This window comes from Eptatretus burgeri, chromosome 7 (genome assembly GCF_056783735.1).
Source record: "Eptatretus burgeri isolate ZD-2024b chromosome 7, Ebu_testis_v1, whole genome shotgun sequence".
Classification (NCBI taxonomy): domain Eukaryota; kingdom Metazoa; phylum Chordata; class Myxini; order Myxiniformes; family Myxinidae; genus Eptatretus; species Eptatretus burgeri.
Genome location: NC_140967.1, coordinates 97,401,722 through 97,417,353, shown reverse-complemented (window position 1 = coordinate 97,417,353; position 15,632 = coordinate 97,401,722). Strand labels below are relative to the sequence as shown.

Genomic DNA, 15,632 nt, shown 5'->3' with positions numbered 1-15,632 from the left:
ATACTATCCGAACGTCCACCACCGACTGAATTTGTTTCACTATCAGTAGTTCATCCGTGCTGGAGTTCAAACATATTGAGGTTAATGAGAATATTCATTCGAATTTGTTGTTGATAACGGACATCAGCCAGCTCTGGATGTAGTACCTTGATCTCAGATATTAATATCTCTCCCAATCACCTCCTCTCTCCTCTTCCTTGTCTGGCTTCCTTCCACAACACTCTTTGCTTTCTCTCCTCCTTATCTCTCGATTATCTTTGACAAGATGTTAGAAAACGCTGCTTGTACGAATCGCACAGCCACAAAGTTTTTAAACGTTAATTGTTTCTCTGGTTGCCAGGGTAACAAGAAGCGCGGTCTTTGTGACGCATCAAGCATCGTGGCGCAAAGTTCAAACTGGTTGATAATGATAATATGAGTTACTTTGGAGGGAATTATAACACAGGATCAGCCTGCACAATGTTTGGATTGCTCTGTCTTCTGAAATGTATCTTTAAATGCTGAGTGTTGGCAAGGAAGCAGCACGGACCATTTTTAAAGTATTTTCCATGACCCGGCAGGGATTCGAACCGCCGACCTCCCAGACTCAGACCTATTACGCCGCTGAGTCTGATTTTTTTTTTTTTTAATCATATTTTCAGTTTTTTCCCCCACGTCGAGTAAGTGAAAATAAAGGTTTTTTTTTCACCGAGTAATAACTTCTTTCGGATATCCTCTTAAAAATAATTCAGAGAACTTCCGTGATGATTCCATGAAAATGTAATTCGGAGTTTTGAAGATAACAAAATATAATGATGATATATATTGTTGTGGGAAAGGTTCCTCGGGTTTAATGAATCTCCAACAATAAATATCAGTGTGTGTCAGGCAATCCGTCCATCAGTGTGTCTCCTGCATTCCTCCAAAACCATGACACCTGGCAGCACCAAACGTTGCATGCAGACAATGGGAACTCCAAGGTAGTGCATTGAGTCAAAACTGTGTGTTTGGGTTAATTTAAACCCCCATTTTGAAGATGATTAACGGCCTTATTTCATCATCATTATCATCATCATCATTCCACATCGGGTTTAGCCCCTGGTCGCCTCCTCAAATTGTACACCACCAGAATCGCTGATGCCCCTCTTGAGACAATCCATCTTTGTGGTGCTTCCGCTTTGAGTGATATAACACCCTGACCACTCTCGGATGTTATCAACCAAACTAATGTTTGGTCAAGCTACGATTGACGACATCCTTCCAGAAAACCATTCACAACAGCTGCTGTCGGGCCACAGTACCGAATCACGTGGCCCAGCCACGATACCTTGCGTTCCATCACATTACTTCTGATGAGGTTCCATCGGTTGCTGATCATCTCCATTACAATCTTCTTTCAAACACGAGCGTGCCACTTGATGTTGAGGAGGTGTTGACAGAAAGTTCAGTCGAAGCTGTCTCATGGCTTGATTGTCCAGGAGCCCAGGAGGTTTATTCAAGTGAAAAGCGCCGGAACGTTTGACCTCATGGGCTGATGGAGTCATCCACCTACATCACAAAAATGTTTCGTTCACCCACTCAGTTAGCAACTCCATTGCGGAAACCCATTTTCATTAATATTTGAAAAACACTGATTGATAATATCACAAATAAGTTGTCTACACCCATGTTTTATGGTGAAATATTACAGTGCCAACTCTGGTGCTTGAACTGTTGAGTTCACCCTGAAAGTTGCCTCCTGGAGTCGTACCATCTCTGTCTTTTGTTACAATGTGGCAAATAATGCATTGGTCTCTGTCCCTTTTTGTTATTTACAGATCATGGCAAATGACACCCCCGTTTGTATAATATGCAAAGAAAGAGGAGAAAAGAAACGTGCCCTGAAGTGTTTCAATTCTACCAACTGGGAAACAGCCAAAAATGCTGCTCGACGGTGAAAGGCCATTCAAAGTGACAAGTTTTCGAACACCTCGGAAGAGATCAGAACAGCTGAGGGTCCAGAAGGCAAATATTACCACTCAGTTTGCCTCAGTCGATTCTGTGCTGTTAAGAGAGGAGCACCTCCAAGCACAGAACCATCTGAACCATCTCAGAAGACCAATCGTTCAAGTTCCGATCATCCTTCTACCAGCACGAGAGGCGTCCTTGGACAGGAATGTCTTTTTTGTGGACAGAAGAGGAAGAGGAAGTTGCAGAAAAATGAACCCCTCAGCCAATGTTTGACCACAGACGGGAGCAAGGCAATCCTTCTTGCTGCTAAGAAAAAGTGTGATACTTGGATCATTGGACTCGGGGAAGATCTTATTGCAAAGGAAGCCAAATACCAAAACACTTGTCGTGACTATGTAAGACTGGATGTGACGGATGAAGAGCAAACGTCGAATCGGAAGATGCACGTTAAAGCCTTCGAAAATGAAGTCATCAATAACAAAACTCCCATGTTGGCATCAGTAATTTTAAATTTGTACAAAGAAGAGTTTCTTGCTCTTGGAGGAACACAGGATGACATTGAGAGGTACACTACACAAAGTCTGATATCGAAGATAAAAGAACGATTCCTGGAAATCCTCATTGACAAACAAGCAAACCTTGTATTCCACTCATCACTGACGTCTGCTGAGGAATTTGCTATGCTGACTGATTCCAATGAATAGATTGAAGAAATCAGGTGTGCTGCCATGGCATTGCAATCTCTAACAGTTGAGGAGGTTGACGTCCAAGCTGTTTCATCCGTTGTCTGCGTGCTGTATGGCTTCAAAACCTCTGACATTAATGAAGCCAGATACAAGGCGTTCATGCGAATGGGTGGTGGTGAGGAAAAGGAGCCTCTTGCCAGAATAAAGAAGATAAACTGTGCCTCTCTTCCACCCATGCGCCAAGACACTTGGTAATCTTATGAAAAGAGCACACTATGTAGCAAGAATCTGGAAGAGAGCTGATCACACAGATCCAACTGGTCTGTCTGATCAAGTGTCTTGATCAAGTGACTCAGGGGGCTAGTCCGACAGACTATGGATGGAAGTTGTCTCAAAACTGCTTTGAACCAGACTGGTATCCAGGAAGTTCAGTTCCAGAGTCCCTCACAGGCCCACATGAGGATGATGGGGATGGCATGGAAGAAAATTCAGTAATGAAGGAAGAGTCAGATAATGCTTGGAGTGAGGACAGTGATGATAGTGACGAAAGTGATAGAGAAGATTTGTAATGCCAAGAGGACATCAAGTTAATGATGTGAACTGCACATCTGCAAGTTTTCCATATATCGTTGTTTGGTAATGGCGTCGCTTAATGAGCGGGTGGGCCACACATTTACATTGTAAACAACACATTTCCAATGAATAACACAGGTGTCAGGGAAATGATTGACCATAAAAATATCGGTATAGACACCTTATTTGTGATATTATCATGCACAGTTTTTCAGATAGTGAGGTTTCGGTTATGGCTTCGCTAATTTAGTGGATGAACCATGCATTTACGTGGTAAACTATACATTTTCTTGCAATATGCATAGCATCAAGGTAATGATTGACCATGAAAACATAGGTATGGACAACTTATTCGTGGCATTACATGCATAGTTTGTTAGATATTGAAGAAATTAGGTTTTTCGGAAATGGCGTCACTAATTGAGTGATTTCGGGGGGAAAGCCACGGGTCAGACCCGGCAGCAATTCATTTTTGTGATATCGGTGGATGACCCCATCAGCCAATGCGGTCAAACGTTCCGGCGCTTTTCACTTGAATAAACCTTCTGGGCTTCTGGACTATATGTGCCTCCAATGACGAAGTCAACGGAGTCATTATCTTTTTGGGTTGTCCATCCGGCTGTCCATTCATCCATGATAGGTTTTCGTTTCCGCAATAACTTAAGAATAGCTGAAGGGATCCAACTCAAACTTGGTACAAGTATGTATCATGATGTAAAGATGAACTGTTTATATTATGGGGTCAAAAGTTTAAAGGTCAGATGTACCGTTCGGTAAGAATTCTGTTACCGCATTAACTTGTGAACCAGTGATGGGATTTTGACCAAACTTGGAAAAAAGTAAATAGAGGGTGTTCCAAAAAGACCTGGACAACTTTGATTGTTAATATATTTATAACCACAAATGAAACAGCTTTGGTTTATATGACACACAAAATCATAAAGTTTTGTGCACACAATCAATACACTTCGATTTGAACTCCATTTGTCACGCACAGGACATCAAGGTGCACAAGTTGTTGACATGGTTGGCTCAGCATGTTTGCGTCCACCAGTGTGCATGCAGCTGTGATCCGAGAATGAAGATCCTGCAGGTTTGCCACCTTGGTGTTGTAGAAAACATCTTTGACAAACCCCTACAGAAAAAAAAAACAAGGGGGGTTAGGTCGGGTGGTCATGGGGGCAGGCGGTTGTCCGTCCGTCTTGGCCAATCCAGTGACCTGGAAATTTTTCATTCAGGATGGTTCGAACGACTGAGGCCCAATGAGGGCGATCGCCGTTTTGTTGTAAAATTATATCGGGTTGTTGGTCTTCAATTTGTGGGAAGGCAAATCCTTCCAACATGTTCATATAAATTGTTAAGGTCACTGTATCCTCCGCAAAGAAAAACGGACCCACCAAGCAGTCATGGAGCAGGCTACACCACACATTGACCTTGGACTGTCATACAGCATATGTGTTCAATGACCACATGGAGGTTTTCAGATCCCCAGATCCTCACATTGTGCCAGTTGTTCTTCGCCTTACATAAAGGCAAACTTCGTCAGTGAACATGACCTTTTTCAGGTAATCTTCATCATCTTCTTTGCGACTGAGCGTTTCCAAGGCCAACGCCTTGCTTTTGGGTCTGATATTTGGTATGACTTCATACAGAATTTTCACCTTTTATAGGTATAAAGCTTCATTCTTTTATGCAAAATCCTGTGTGCAGTGGTGGTTGGTCGTCCCAGTTCTCTGAATGCATGTCAAATCGATTTTTTGGGACTTTGTTGAAATGAATTGCACACTTGTTCATCGTCTGCTGCACTTGTGCTTGGTTAACAAGTACTTTTCTGTTTCTGACAACTTTCAGTTTCTTAAACCTCTAGTACCACTCTGATACTAGTCTGCGATAGTGGATTCCTTCCATACCTTGTACGTTAATTACGCTGAACTTGCGTGTCGGATCTCGTCTTGATGAACCATTCGACGCACTGAGCTTTCTCTTGTGGAGTTGCCATTTACTTTCACATTAAACCACCAGACCTGAAAATAAAGAAAACTTTCTGCGTTTCTGTATCATATAAAACAAAGGGTATCGTTATATCATTTGTGGTACTGTATATATTAACAACCAAAGTTGTCCAGGTCTTTTTGGAACACCCTGTTTTATGATGCAAAGATTAACTGATTTGATTTTGCCGGTAAGAGGTCAGAGATCATGTCGGGTAAAAATGTGACACTTGAGAACAGCTGATGGGATTTAAATGAAACTTGGGACAAGTTTGTATAATGATGTAATAATGTGGATGGAGGAATAACGGTCGATGTCGTGACGTCGAAGTAAGTGTAGTTATTTTTGACTTTTGTTCCATATATTTTTGCCTTTTTTAAAAATACTTTATCTTTTACTTCTTGCTTTTTTTGTCTTCCATATGTGTTGCTCTTCCGTGTATAAATCTCATTTGTCTCGGCAATGATTCCACGATGGAGTGCTTTTCAACAACCGCGTGTTGACCTTGGTCATTTGTGATTGATTGATGTTTAACGTTTAACTTCTCGTGTCCTATTCATAGTGAAATGTCTGTTACGCATTTTCCACCCTCCTGGTTCCAGGTGTACCCATCGGTGGACGACGTCAGGACGAGCCTGGAGGGCTATCCAGGTAAATGTGCCGAAGGAGGCAGAGTCATTGAATTTTTCCAAAATGGAATAGGAAGAGTGTGGTTTGTTTTCTGCAGCAATGGAGGATGTTTGTGAAGTTGGCATTTTCTCCAAAACAGATACTTGACGTCCTCACTTTCGGCATTAATGTTGCTTTTCACATTTTGTGCCATGCAGCTGGAGGCTCTCTCCCTTATGGTCAACAGACAGCTGAAAAACAGCAATGGCTCCGATCCTACCTCCAGTAAGTGTCCTGTTTCATCAAAACATTTCCACTCGACACTTGTGACCGGCTTCATTTTATATTCTCATGACATGGCTTGTTTGCTTGTTCCTCTGCGAATAAACCCATCCTCAAGTTATCCGTGTGCATTCCTACCGCAAATTGTTCTTGCTTGCAGTGTGTTACATGGATTCTGTTCAAATGAAAGGCCTCATAGAGGTCGCATGTATATAAATATCACATTAAGGACAAGGTCATTAGGAGTCATCAGTGTAACTTAACACTGGTTGTTAGAACATTGATAGACTGGTAAACTCTTCCTTTTAATTCGGAGCAGGTTGCATAAGGTCAGGTCAGGTACGGGAGCATGCGCCGGGGCAGCGTGTCTCTGTCCACTTTCCAGCGGTACTCCATTGCTCTCTGTCTTGCTATCCCCAGGCAGGTGCCTGGCCCATCCCATCTCCTTGAGATGCCAATCAACCTGCTGCAATCATGAGGCACGTGGTCAGCCCGTTGGCCTCCTCCACTCACGAGACTCCCTCACTGAGAGAATTTCTTGAGCAGGATCAGCATCAGGAAAACGAGCCACATGTCCATACAGCTGCAGCTGACGCTCACGGACCATACAGGTGACGAATATCATTTGAGACTGTCTCAGCAACCACTCGGACACAAAGTACAACCAGTGATAGCCAAGGATTCTCTGAAGAGACCTGGTCCCGAAGGAGTTAATTCTCCCTCTCAGATCCCTGGTCAGAGTCCAAGTTTCACATCCGCAGAGTAAGACTGGAAGCACCAAGGACCTGAAGACTCAGATATTCCTCCTCATGCACAGGTACCGACAGTGTTACACCCCATGATCCTGTGAATCCAGGACTCCCCAGGCCCGACCCAGACGTCTGTTGACCTCTGACTCACAGCCAGCGAAGACATGAATATCACTCCCTCGGTAAGTGAATCTCTCCGTGACCTCAACATCCTCACCACAAACAGGCACAGACAGGATAGCAGCATCCAAGATGTCATTGAAAGCCTGGATCTTCGTTTTGACCCAAGAAACTCAGAATCCCAGTGGCTCCGACTCCTGATTCAGCACTTTGAGGGCTCCCAAAAGGATATCTGGAGTCTCCGCAAAGATGAATGCATCATCTGCGAAATCAAGGTCAGAGATCTTGACATTCCCAAACGATGCACCGCAGCTTGATCTCTCCGACATCTTCCTCAGAATCCAGTCCATACAAGTGCTGAGAAGTTTGGGAGCCAGTACACACCCCTAATGAACTCCAGTAGCAACTGGAAATAAGTCAGAGATGGTATCACCACATCTCACAGCACTGTCAGGACCAGAGTATAGTTCAGAGATCAGATTGATCATTTTGGTGGCACCCCACGAAGACCAACAATCCTACAGAGGGCATCCTGATTCACTGAATCAAACGCTTTACAGAGATCAACATTGGCTACAAGCCGTCCCTGCAGAAACTCTCGTCTTCGTACGGTGAGGACCCGAAGAGCATGGATACGGTCAATCGTTGAATTATTTTATGTCAAGCCTGACTGCTCTGGACGCTGGTGCTGAAGCAGATGGTGACGAACCCGATCAAGAAATATTCGACCAAAGACCTTGCCCGGCACTAAGAGCAACGCCACCCCTCGGTAGTTGTTGCAGTCTTGGCGATCACCCTTCCCTTTCCAGAGAGGGACAACAAGGGTCCTCTTCCAGTCAGTTGGGATGATGCCTGTGTTCCAAACAGAGCACAGAACTGCATGCCACGACACGAGTGCAGCATTTCCACCAGCCTTGAGAAGTTCACCATGGATGCCACAGTTCCCAGGAGCTTTACCCTGTTTCAACCGGTTCACCACTGCCTGTATTTCCACAAACAAAGGTGGATCACAGTTAATTGGTTGGTCAGCAATAGGGATAGTAACACCCCTAACATCCAACTCAGCAGCTGGTGGATCAGCCTGGTATAGCCGCTCAAAGTAACTGGCCAGCGGGCCTTCATTTCGGACTCCTCTATCAAGAGCCTACCACTCTCTGCTCAAACTGCAGTACACCGAGGAACAGGTTTGGAGAAACGCAATTCACGAATTCCCCTTCAAGTAGGATGAGGATCACTCTACCACAGGTGATGCTTTACCCCCTCACAGATTCCTTGCACATCGGCTTCCGTGTCCACCCTCAGCGCACGTACAGTTTTACGCCTCAGCTCCCTGAACATCCCAGCTCTGCCATTTAGCCTGGCCCTACGATTCTGGTCAATGGTATCCAGTGTCCCTTGGGGGACAAAATTCTTCTTAGCCCTACGATGAGTTCCAAGACATCCACCGGCAACATCAAGGATGTCTGGTTTGTCAGTAGCAACCTGTATGGAAAGATCTGTCAGGTTTGAGCGAAGGCCCCGGATGTTTGAGGTCCACACTCTTAAGGAAGAGGCAGGGGAGGAGGTTTTGGCTGCAGGGGAGGGGAGGGGGCAGAGGGCAGTTGAGGATTGGAGGAGGTGGAGTGATGATATTGAAGAGAGAGGGTGGGGGAAGGAGGCAGCTTTCAGGATGTAAGGGGGGATGTTTGGAAGTTCAACACACGTTTGCAACCCCAGTTGTGTTTGTGAAAGTTTTGTTTGAATCCACTAAGTTTAAAAAAAAAATTTCACCACCTTCTATTAACTTTCTTTGGGGAGGAGTGGGTTCAATTGGAATTATCCCAGGTATATAACAATGATGTATTATGTATGCACATAATCAGTACGCATGTTTTTGCTTCATATTCATAACCCAGGTTATTTTTTATTTTCGGGAGCAATCAAGGCAGTGGTCTTTAGCCTATACACCGCACAATTTAAGGGACGTGACAGAAGAATGCGTTTCACACTTGGACCAAGATCGTCCGTCGGGCGGGTACTAAAGGAGAATGATCGAGAGAGTGAGTGTGAACACACTTTCCCTTGTTCGAAAGGCTTTGAACTTTGCCTTGGTCACTGTCAGATTAATTGGTATTTACAAAATATCTTTTGAGGGAGTATTAATTATGTTGATTGGATCAGCTGTCCTGCCATGGACTCTTTCTAACAAAAGAGAGCCGGTATACTTTGGCTTGCATCTTATGATAGGCCATATTTACTCAAACAAATTACAAGGATGATCCTACAAAGTTGTTGAAAGTAACGTGGAAATCGGTTATTGGTTTTTATCTTTTATTTTATTTTATTTTCCACACATCTTCCAAAACCCATAATCATGTTGCGTCATTGTCAATTGTACTTTGATTCTGCATTCCGATCCTGCGCACATGGAGCATCGACCCTTGCTTTGTCCTTTTGTTTGTTCTGCAGCCGGACTCCAAGGGTCTGGTGGTCATCTCGTCAACCCGCTTGTTTCTCCTTTGAAAGTTGGCTGGTCTAAGAAGAGGTTTTCTCCTCACTGCTCTCCCATAGTAGCCCAGTTGATTACAAGACTATGGCCTTGCAGCGTCTGATCGAGTTCCATGATTCTTCTGTTCTGTTCTTCCATCAAGTTTCATAAGAATCCGTCCACAACATTTTGAAAATTCGTGCAATATGTCTTTTTGGTCCGATATATCATTAGTGAAGAATTACTTTTAAAATTCTAGGATCACGATTAATATCTTCACTAAAATCTAAGCATTTCGTCCTTGCCACACACCCAAGCTGTCCACCATATTGAATTCGAATCCGTCCACAACTTTTTGAGATATCCTCCATACAAACAGACAGACAATCAGACGTGAAAGGACTTTCAGTGGTGGAGGTGACTATGATTGGGTGTTGGAACAGAGCCACAGCGGCACTTGGAAAGTCCCGATGAGAAAAGGGGATTTTCAACATCATCAATGATATTAATTTTTATTGAAATAAAATTATCAGAGAGGACAGAATTCCATTTCCTGTAAAAATCATTCCTCTCACCAGTCCTAATAAATTTGCGTCATGTCGACAATCTCCAAAGAATTCCGATGCAAAATCGCACTAATTTCGGATCCACACCGTCCCTTGTTCCTGTTCTTCTGATTCCTCAACGATTGAAAAATCCTCCCAATGACAATTTCAAGGATCCTGTAGAATCGTTTGAACAAATCAAAAACGAATAAACATTCCATGAGAGTTATCACATCATGAAGCACGATTTCCCAAGAAACAACCACCACGTCGTCCTCTTCCTCATACTCCAGGTCCTGTTTCGAGTTGTCGTCTTCCATGTCCTCCAGAAATTCAATGGGATGAGGGAGACACGTGTCAATATTAACAAGAATATATTTAATAACAAGATCAGATGGAGGGAAACCCAACGTAGTTTGATTCTTGTTTTTATTAAGTTCGTCATTGTGGTATTAAATGGTGACAGTCGTTCCCCAAGTGTGAGAGTGTGATGATAATGAAGCTAACATAACCTTGTTAAAACATGTATCATGAGGAACCAGAACACAAAATAATTTATCAACAATTCATTCCAATAAACCTGTTGATCTGCTGTAAATGAATGAATGAGCACAATTTCATGACATAAAGAAGGATAAAAAAGAAAGTTCACAGGAAATATAAAACATCGTTACCAGGTGCAGGGCTCTCCTCCAGATGATCATTCCCAGTGCAGGAAGACTCCATTGCTGGACACTTCAGTGGTGCTTGTGTCTGCCCTGGGGGTGTCCCTGTTGGAGCCTTCAATGGCAACATGTTGGGAAACTTCATCTCCACAAGAACCTAAAAAATAATAATATAAAAAGGTGAATTCAAAAAAACATCCATTTGGTCCGACTGTAGTCGTCAGTCGTTCAAAACTTCATTCTTCCTCTTCCCTGTCTGATCTCACTCCCCTGCAAAATGATAACCATTTATTTTCTCTGTTGCCCGACCCACATCACTTCAGTCCTCTCCACACTCATCTTCAGCCCGTGGTTCTCAAACACCTTCTCACACTCCTCCGGTACTTCCTGCATCTCCCACTTACAGGCTCTGAATCAATGGGGTTGGTTAGTATCAGTCAGAGGGACTAAGGCTAATTGTGATTTTCACAAGGCTGCTGTCCCTGGACATGTAAAACATGTGACAGTGTGTGTAGCTCTTTACCTTCTGTGTGTTACCACACCATATACAACAACTTCAACCCTTATATCACCGAATGCCAGATTTTTCACCCAAAATGTTTCGAATCATTGTCAGTTGATGGTGTACTGGTGGGGTGTGATTACACATTGTGTAACCATACAAACCGTGTTTCCCCCATTGTCTCAGGTAACTCACCTGCATTTGATTTTTTTATGTTTTTTTTTTCATTCATTTATCTTTTCATTTATGGATGTTGTCCGACGGTTCTGTGATTTTTTTTCCCGGTGTACCGGTTTCTATGTCCATTGGCATGAGTAGGGTAAGAATACTGATTCTGGCTCACTTTTCCCCATGTAAATGAATGGGGGATTTTCAGCGATTCCCTTTTTTTTCCCTAAAAATAAACCCCCTTTTTATCCCAAGGTATATTTATTTGTCTCCCCTTTTAACCTGGAGGTTGAACCTCATTGAATTGAACACCTGGGGGTTGAACAGCTCACTCATTGAACCTATAAAGATTTGTTCATTCTCAAATTCCTTCAATAGTTTAATTTTCTTTGCACAATAATCCCCATCTAAAATATTGACAAACAAAACATTTGAATCTTTATATTTTTGAAGATACCCCTTTTGTGCCATTACGAAATGATAAACTTCTCTTAATGCTCTTGTTTGACCACCTCCTGAGCCACAGGTTATTTTTTTGTTAAGCCCCGCCCACTTTTCTTTAAGCCCCGCCCACTTTTGCTAAGCCCCGCCCACTTTCCACAAGGTATTCAATAAGCCCCGCCCACTTTTCTTTAAGCCCCACCCACTTTTGCTAAGCCCCGCCCACTTTTGCTAAGCCCCGCCCACTTTCCACAAGGTATTCAATAAGCCCCGCCCACTTTTCTTTAAGCCCCGCCCACTTTTGCTAAGCTCCACCCACTTTTTGTGAGGTATTTTTTCTAAGCCACGCCCACTTTTCTAAGCCCCGCCCACTTTTGCTAAGCTCCGCCCACTTTTCATGAGGTATTTTTTCGAAGCCACGCCCACTTTTCTAAGCCCCGCCCACTTTGCTAAGCTCCGCCCACTTTCATGAGGTATTTTTTCTAAGCCACGCCCACTTTTCCTAAGCCCCGCCCACTTTTGCTAAGCTCTGCCCACTTTTCATGAGGTATTTTTTCTAAGCCACGCCCACTTTTCCTAAGCCCCGCCCACTTTGCTAAGCTCCGCCCACTTTTCATAAAGTATTTTTCTAAGCCACGCCCACTTTTCCTAAGCCCCGCCTACTTTTGCTTAGCCCCGCCCACTCTTACATCATTTCCAGTTCATCTCTGACTCACAAAGAAATCACTAGAAAATTACAGGATGTTATGGTTTTGAAAAATTTCCCAATGAAGGCTTGCCTAGGCTTGCCCAGGGAATTTCCAAAGGAAACCACACCCACCAGTCTTTCTCTATAAAAGCTTCAAACCCAGGCTCCATTTTAAACATTTGTTTTTGCTGACAATGGTGTGCTGTGTGCATGCCTGGAACTCTCTGTCTTGTATGGAACTAAACCTTCAAGTTGATGAACTGGATTCAAACCTCTTATCTGTTGAGGTAAGATTTTTATTTTCCTATTTTCAAACTTTGATTGAAGCATACTCATTTAATAATTAAATAACTTAATTAATACATTATTATTTTCTCTCACAGAAAATTGTATCTGAAATACAAAATGAAAATACTGCTTTTGCTACAACTTGGAGGGAAATTGTTGGCTTGGTTGAAGACCTTATGAGCGACCAAGACCTTGAGTGGGATGACTTTGGGGTTCCTTGGAACTCTCTGACTTGTATGGAACTAAACCTTCAAGTTGATGAACTGGATTCAAACCTCTTATCCATTGAGGTAAGATTTTTATTTTCCTATTTTCAAACTTTGATTGAAGCATACTCATTTAATAATTAAATAACTTAATTAATACATTATTATTTTCTCTCACAGGAAATTGTATCTGAAATACAAAATGAAAATACTGCTTTTGCTACAACTTGGAGCGAAATTGTTGACTTGGTTGAAGACCTTGTGAGCGACCAAGACCTACAGAACGAGCAAGACCTTGAGTGGGATGACTTTGGTGTTCCTTGGAACTCTCTGTCTTGTATGGAACTAAACCTTCAAGTTGATGAACTGGATTCAAACCTCTTATCTGTTGAGGTAAGATTTTTATTTTCCTATTTTTAAACTTTGATTGAAGCATACTCATTTAATAATTAAATAACTTAATTAATACATTATTATTTTCTCTCACAGGAAATTGTGTCTGAAATACGAAATGAAAATACTGCTTTTGCTACAACTTGGGGCGAAATTGTTGGCTTGGTTGAAGACCTTATGAGCGACCAAGACCCACAGAACGAGTTCGTCCTTGATGACCCAACCAAAGAGTTATACCTTGGAGACCAGCAAAATCCTGAAAAAGAGTTTTACAGCAATAGTACTCATTGTGAGTTATCAAGACAATACCCACTGAACAAGTTATACGTTGATGAGCCAGAATACAAGTTTTACCTTGGAGACTCACAAATTTTGAAAAAATCAGTAAATGAGTTCTGCCTTGATGGTTTAAATAACTACCTTGGAGACTCAGGAAAAGGGTTCTGCCAAGATGGTTCTAAATATGGGAACTACCTTGGAGACTCACAAATTTTGAAAAAATTAGTAAATGAGTTCTGACTTGATGGTTTAAATAACTACCTTGGAGACTTGGAAAGTTGGGGTTATTTTGAAGACTTGAAATGCTACCACTCTTTGGGATTTAAACCTATCAAGAAAGTTCTTACTCCCTCTTTCTATGTCATCAAACCTGAAAGCCTTAAAAGACAGAATTGGAAGAAGAGAAAAAAAAAAAAACGTAAAATATATATATATATATATATAGGTGGAAATCTCATGTTGAAAAAGACTGTGTTGGGTGAGGATTGAGTTGGGGTTGAGATTTTGAATGTGAGGGTTGGGGTTGAGATTTTGAATGTGAGGGTTGGGACACACACACACATACACATCAACAAACAAAAGTTAAGCCTTGACTATTCAGTTGAGGATTCTGTGTTTGGGGTTCACAGATCTAAGAACGTCCACCCCTTGACACACATTATATACTGTTATACACCTCGGACTTGGCCCTCGAGTGTCCACAACGGTGTATAGTAGGAGGGAGTGAAGCGCCAACCTATTGCTCCCATTGCACACACACACACACAAACAAAAGTAAAGCCTTGACTATTCAGTTGAGGATTCTGTGTTTGGGGTTCACAGATCTAAGAACGTCCACCCCTTGACACACATTATATACTTGTACACCTCGGACTTAGCCCTCGAGTGTCCACAAAGGTGTATTATCTGCTTAATTTTGTCTTTTGTAATTCCTGTGAATAAAATGAACCTAAAATCTCTTCCCCTTACAAATCATATATTTTATAAGTCCAAGGAACTGTATCTATTACATCAACAATTTTAAAAAGTTCTTTCGTCCATCGTTCAGTAAAACCCTTTTCAAAATGAGATTTCCACCTATATATTCTTACGATATCACCAACTTTGAACTTAGGTTTTCTGACATTAATCTCTTTTTCATATTTTAATTTTGTAAATGTTTCTGATGGTTTCATATTTGTTGACGTGTGAATCGTGTCATTATACTTATCCACAATATCCTGAATAAAAGATGACCATTGTTGTGAACCGAGTTATGTGAATTTTTTATATAGTCTCTCTTTTAAGGTACGATTAAAACGTTCAACAACAACTGCCTTCCCTTCATTAAAGGTACTGTATAATGTAATACTGTTATTTTTTAGAAAATTCATAAATGTCTTGTTATAAAACTCTCTACCCTCATCAGTCCACAATTTTTTAGGTTTTCTCTTACTTTTATTAAATATCTGTTGAAAAGCTAACATAAGAGTATTACCTGTTTTGTTTTTTAAAGGGACAACCCACGCATATCTACTCCTCAAATCAATAACGGTTAAAGCATACTTGTACCCCTTATCATTATTGAGTTCAATCAAATCAGCAGACCAGATATAATCAACTTCCTTGGAATAAACTTTCCTTCTCTGAAACTTTGTGAATATTGGTTTATGTAATTCATCAGCTAATTGCTCTTCAGTCTTAATGGCATCATTAGAGCCTATAAGTTTTTTGAATTTCCAAGTCCAAGTTTCAATTTAGCACTAATCATCTTCTTCACGATGAACCTATCAACTTTTTCTCTCAAGGTTGGATTTTGTATCAGAGACAAATTATACAACATTTCTCTATCGGCTTCATGCTTTTCTTCCAACGTTGTGGTATTCCCATAATCAATATCGTGTCTCATGCACACTTCATCAACTCTATTGATTGGTTTACTCCAGGATTTAGGATTGTCTGCCTCATCTAATCTTTTATCCAAGTTTGTGCCTGGACCACAGAAAGAATACCCTGGAAGATGTAATTCCCTGGTATTCCAGTAGTTGTAAATTTACTTCCTGATAAAAAC

At 41.8% G+C, this 15,632-nt stretch overlaps 1 protein-coding gene and 2 long non-coding RNA genes across 3 annotated transcripts in view; 2 read left to right on the top strand and 1 right to left on the bottom strand.

The window, feature by feature from the left end:
* The window catches only part of LOC147023863 (uncharacterized), a 57,575-nt gene extending 50,995 nt beyond the window's left edge, over positions 1–6,580 (top strand). Inside the window, exons 4-6 of the long non-coding RNA XR_015060406.1 lie at positions 5,783–5,831; positions 6,008–6,074; positions 6,492–6,580. This is a non-coding gene — a long non-coding RNA (uncharacterized LOC147023863). The remainder of the gene's footprint in view (positions 1–5,782; positions 5,832–6,007; positions 6,075–6,491) is intronic.
* A 3,297-nt stretch (positions 6,581–9,877) lies between these two features.
* Positions 9,878–15,632, bottom strand: part of LOC147023860 (uncharacterized) — a 51,254-nt gene continuing 45,499 nt past the window's right edge. Inside the window, exons 2-3 of the long non-coding RNA XR_015060405.1 lie at positions 10,627–10,774; positions 9,878–10,275 (exon numbers count right to left, since the gene is read on the bottom strand). This is a non-coding gene — a long non-coding RNA (uncharacterized LOC147023860). The remainder of the gene's footprint in view (positions 10,276–10,626; positions 10,775–15,632) is intronic.
* On the top strand, positions 11,960–14,786 carry LOC147023862 (uncharacterized). Its single transcript, XM_085889737.1, has 3 exons — positions 11,960–12,994; positions 13,091–13,303; positions 13,400–14,786. Exons 1-3 carry the CDS (start codon positions 12,881–12,883, stop codon positions 13,820–13,822), a joined length of 750 nt encoding a protein of 249 aa, XP_085745863.1. The 5' UTR covers positions 11,960–12,880; the 3' UTR covers positions 13,823–14,786.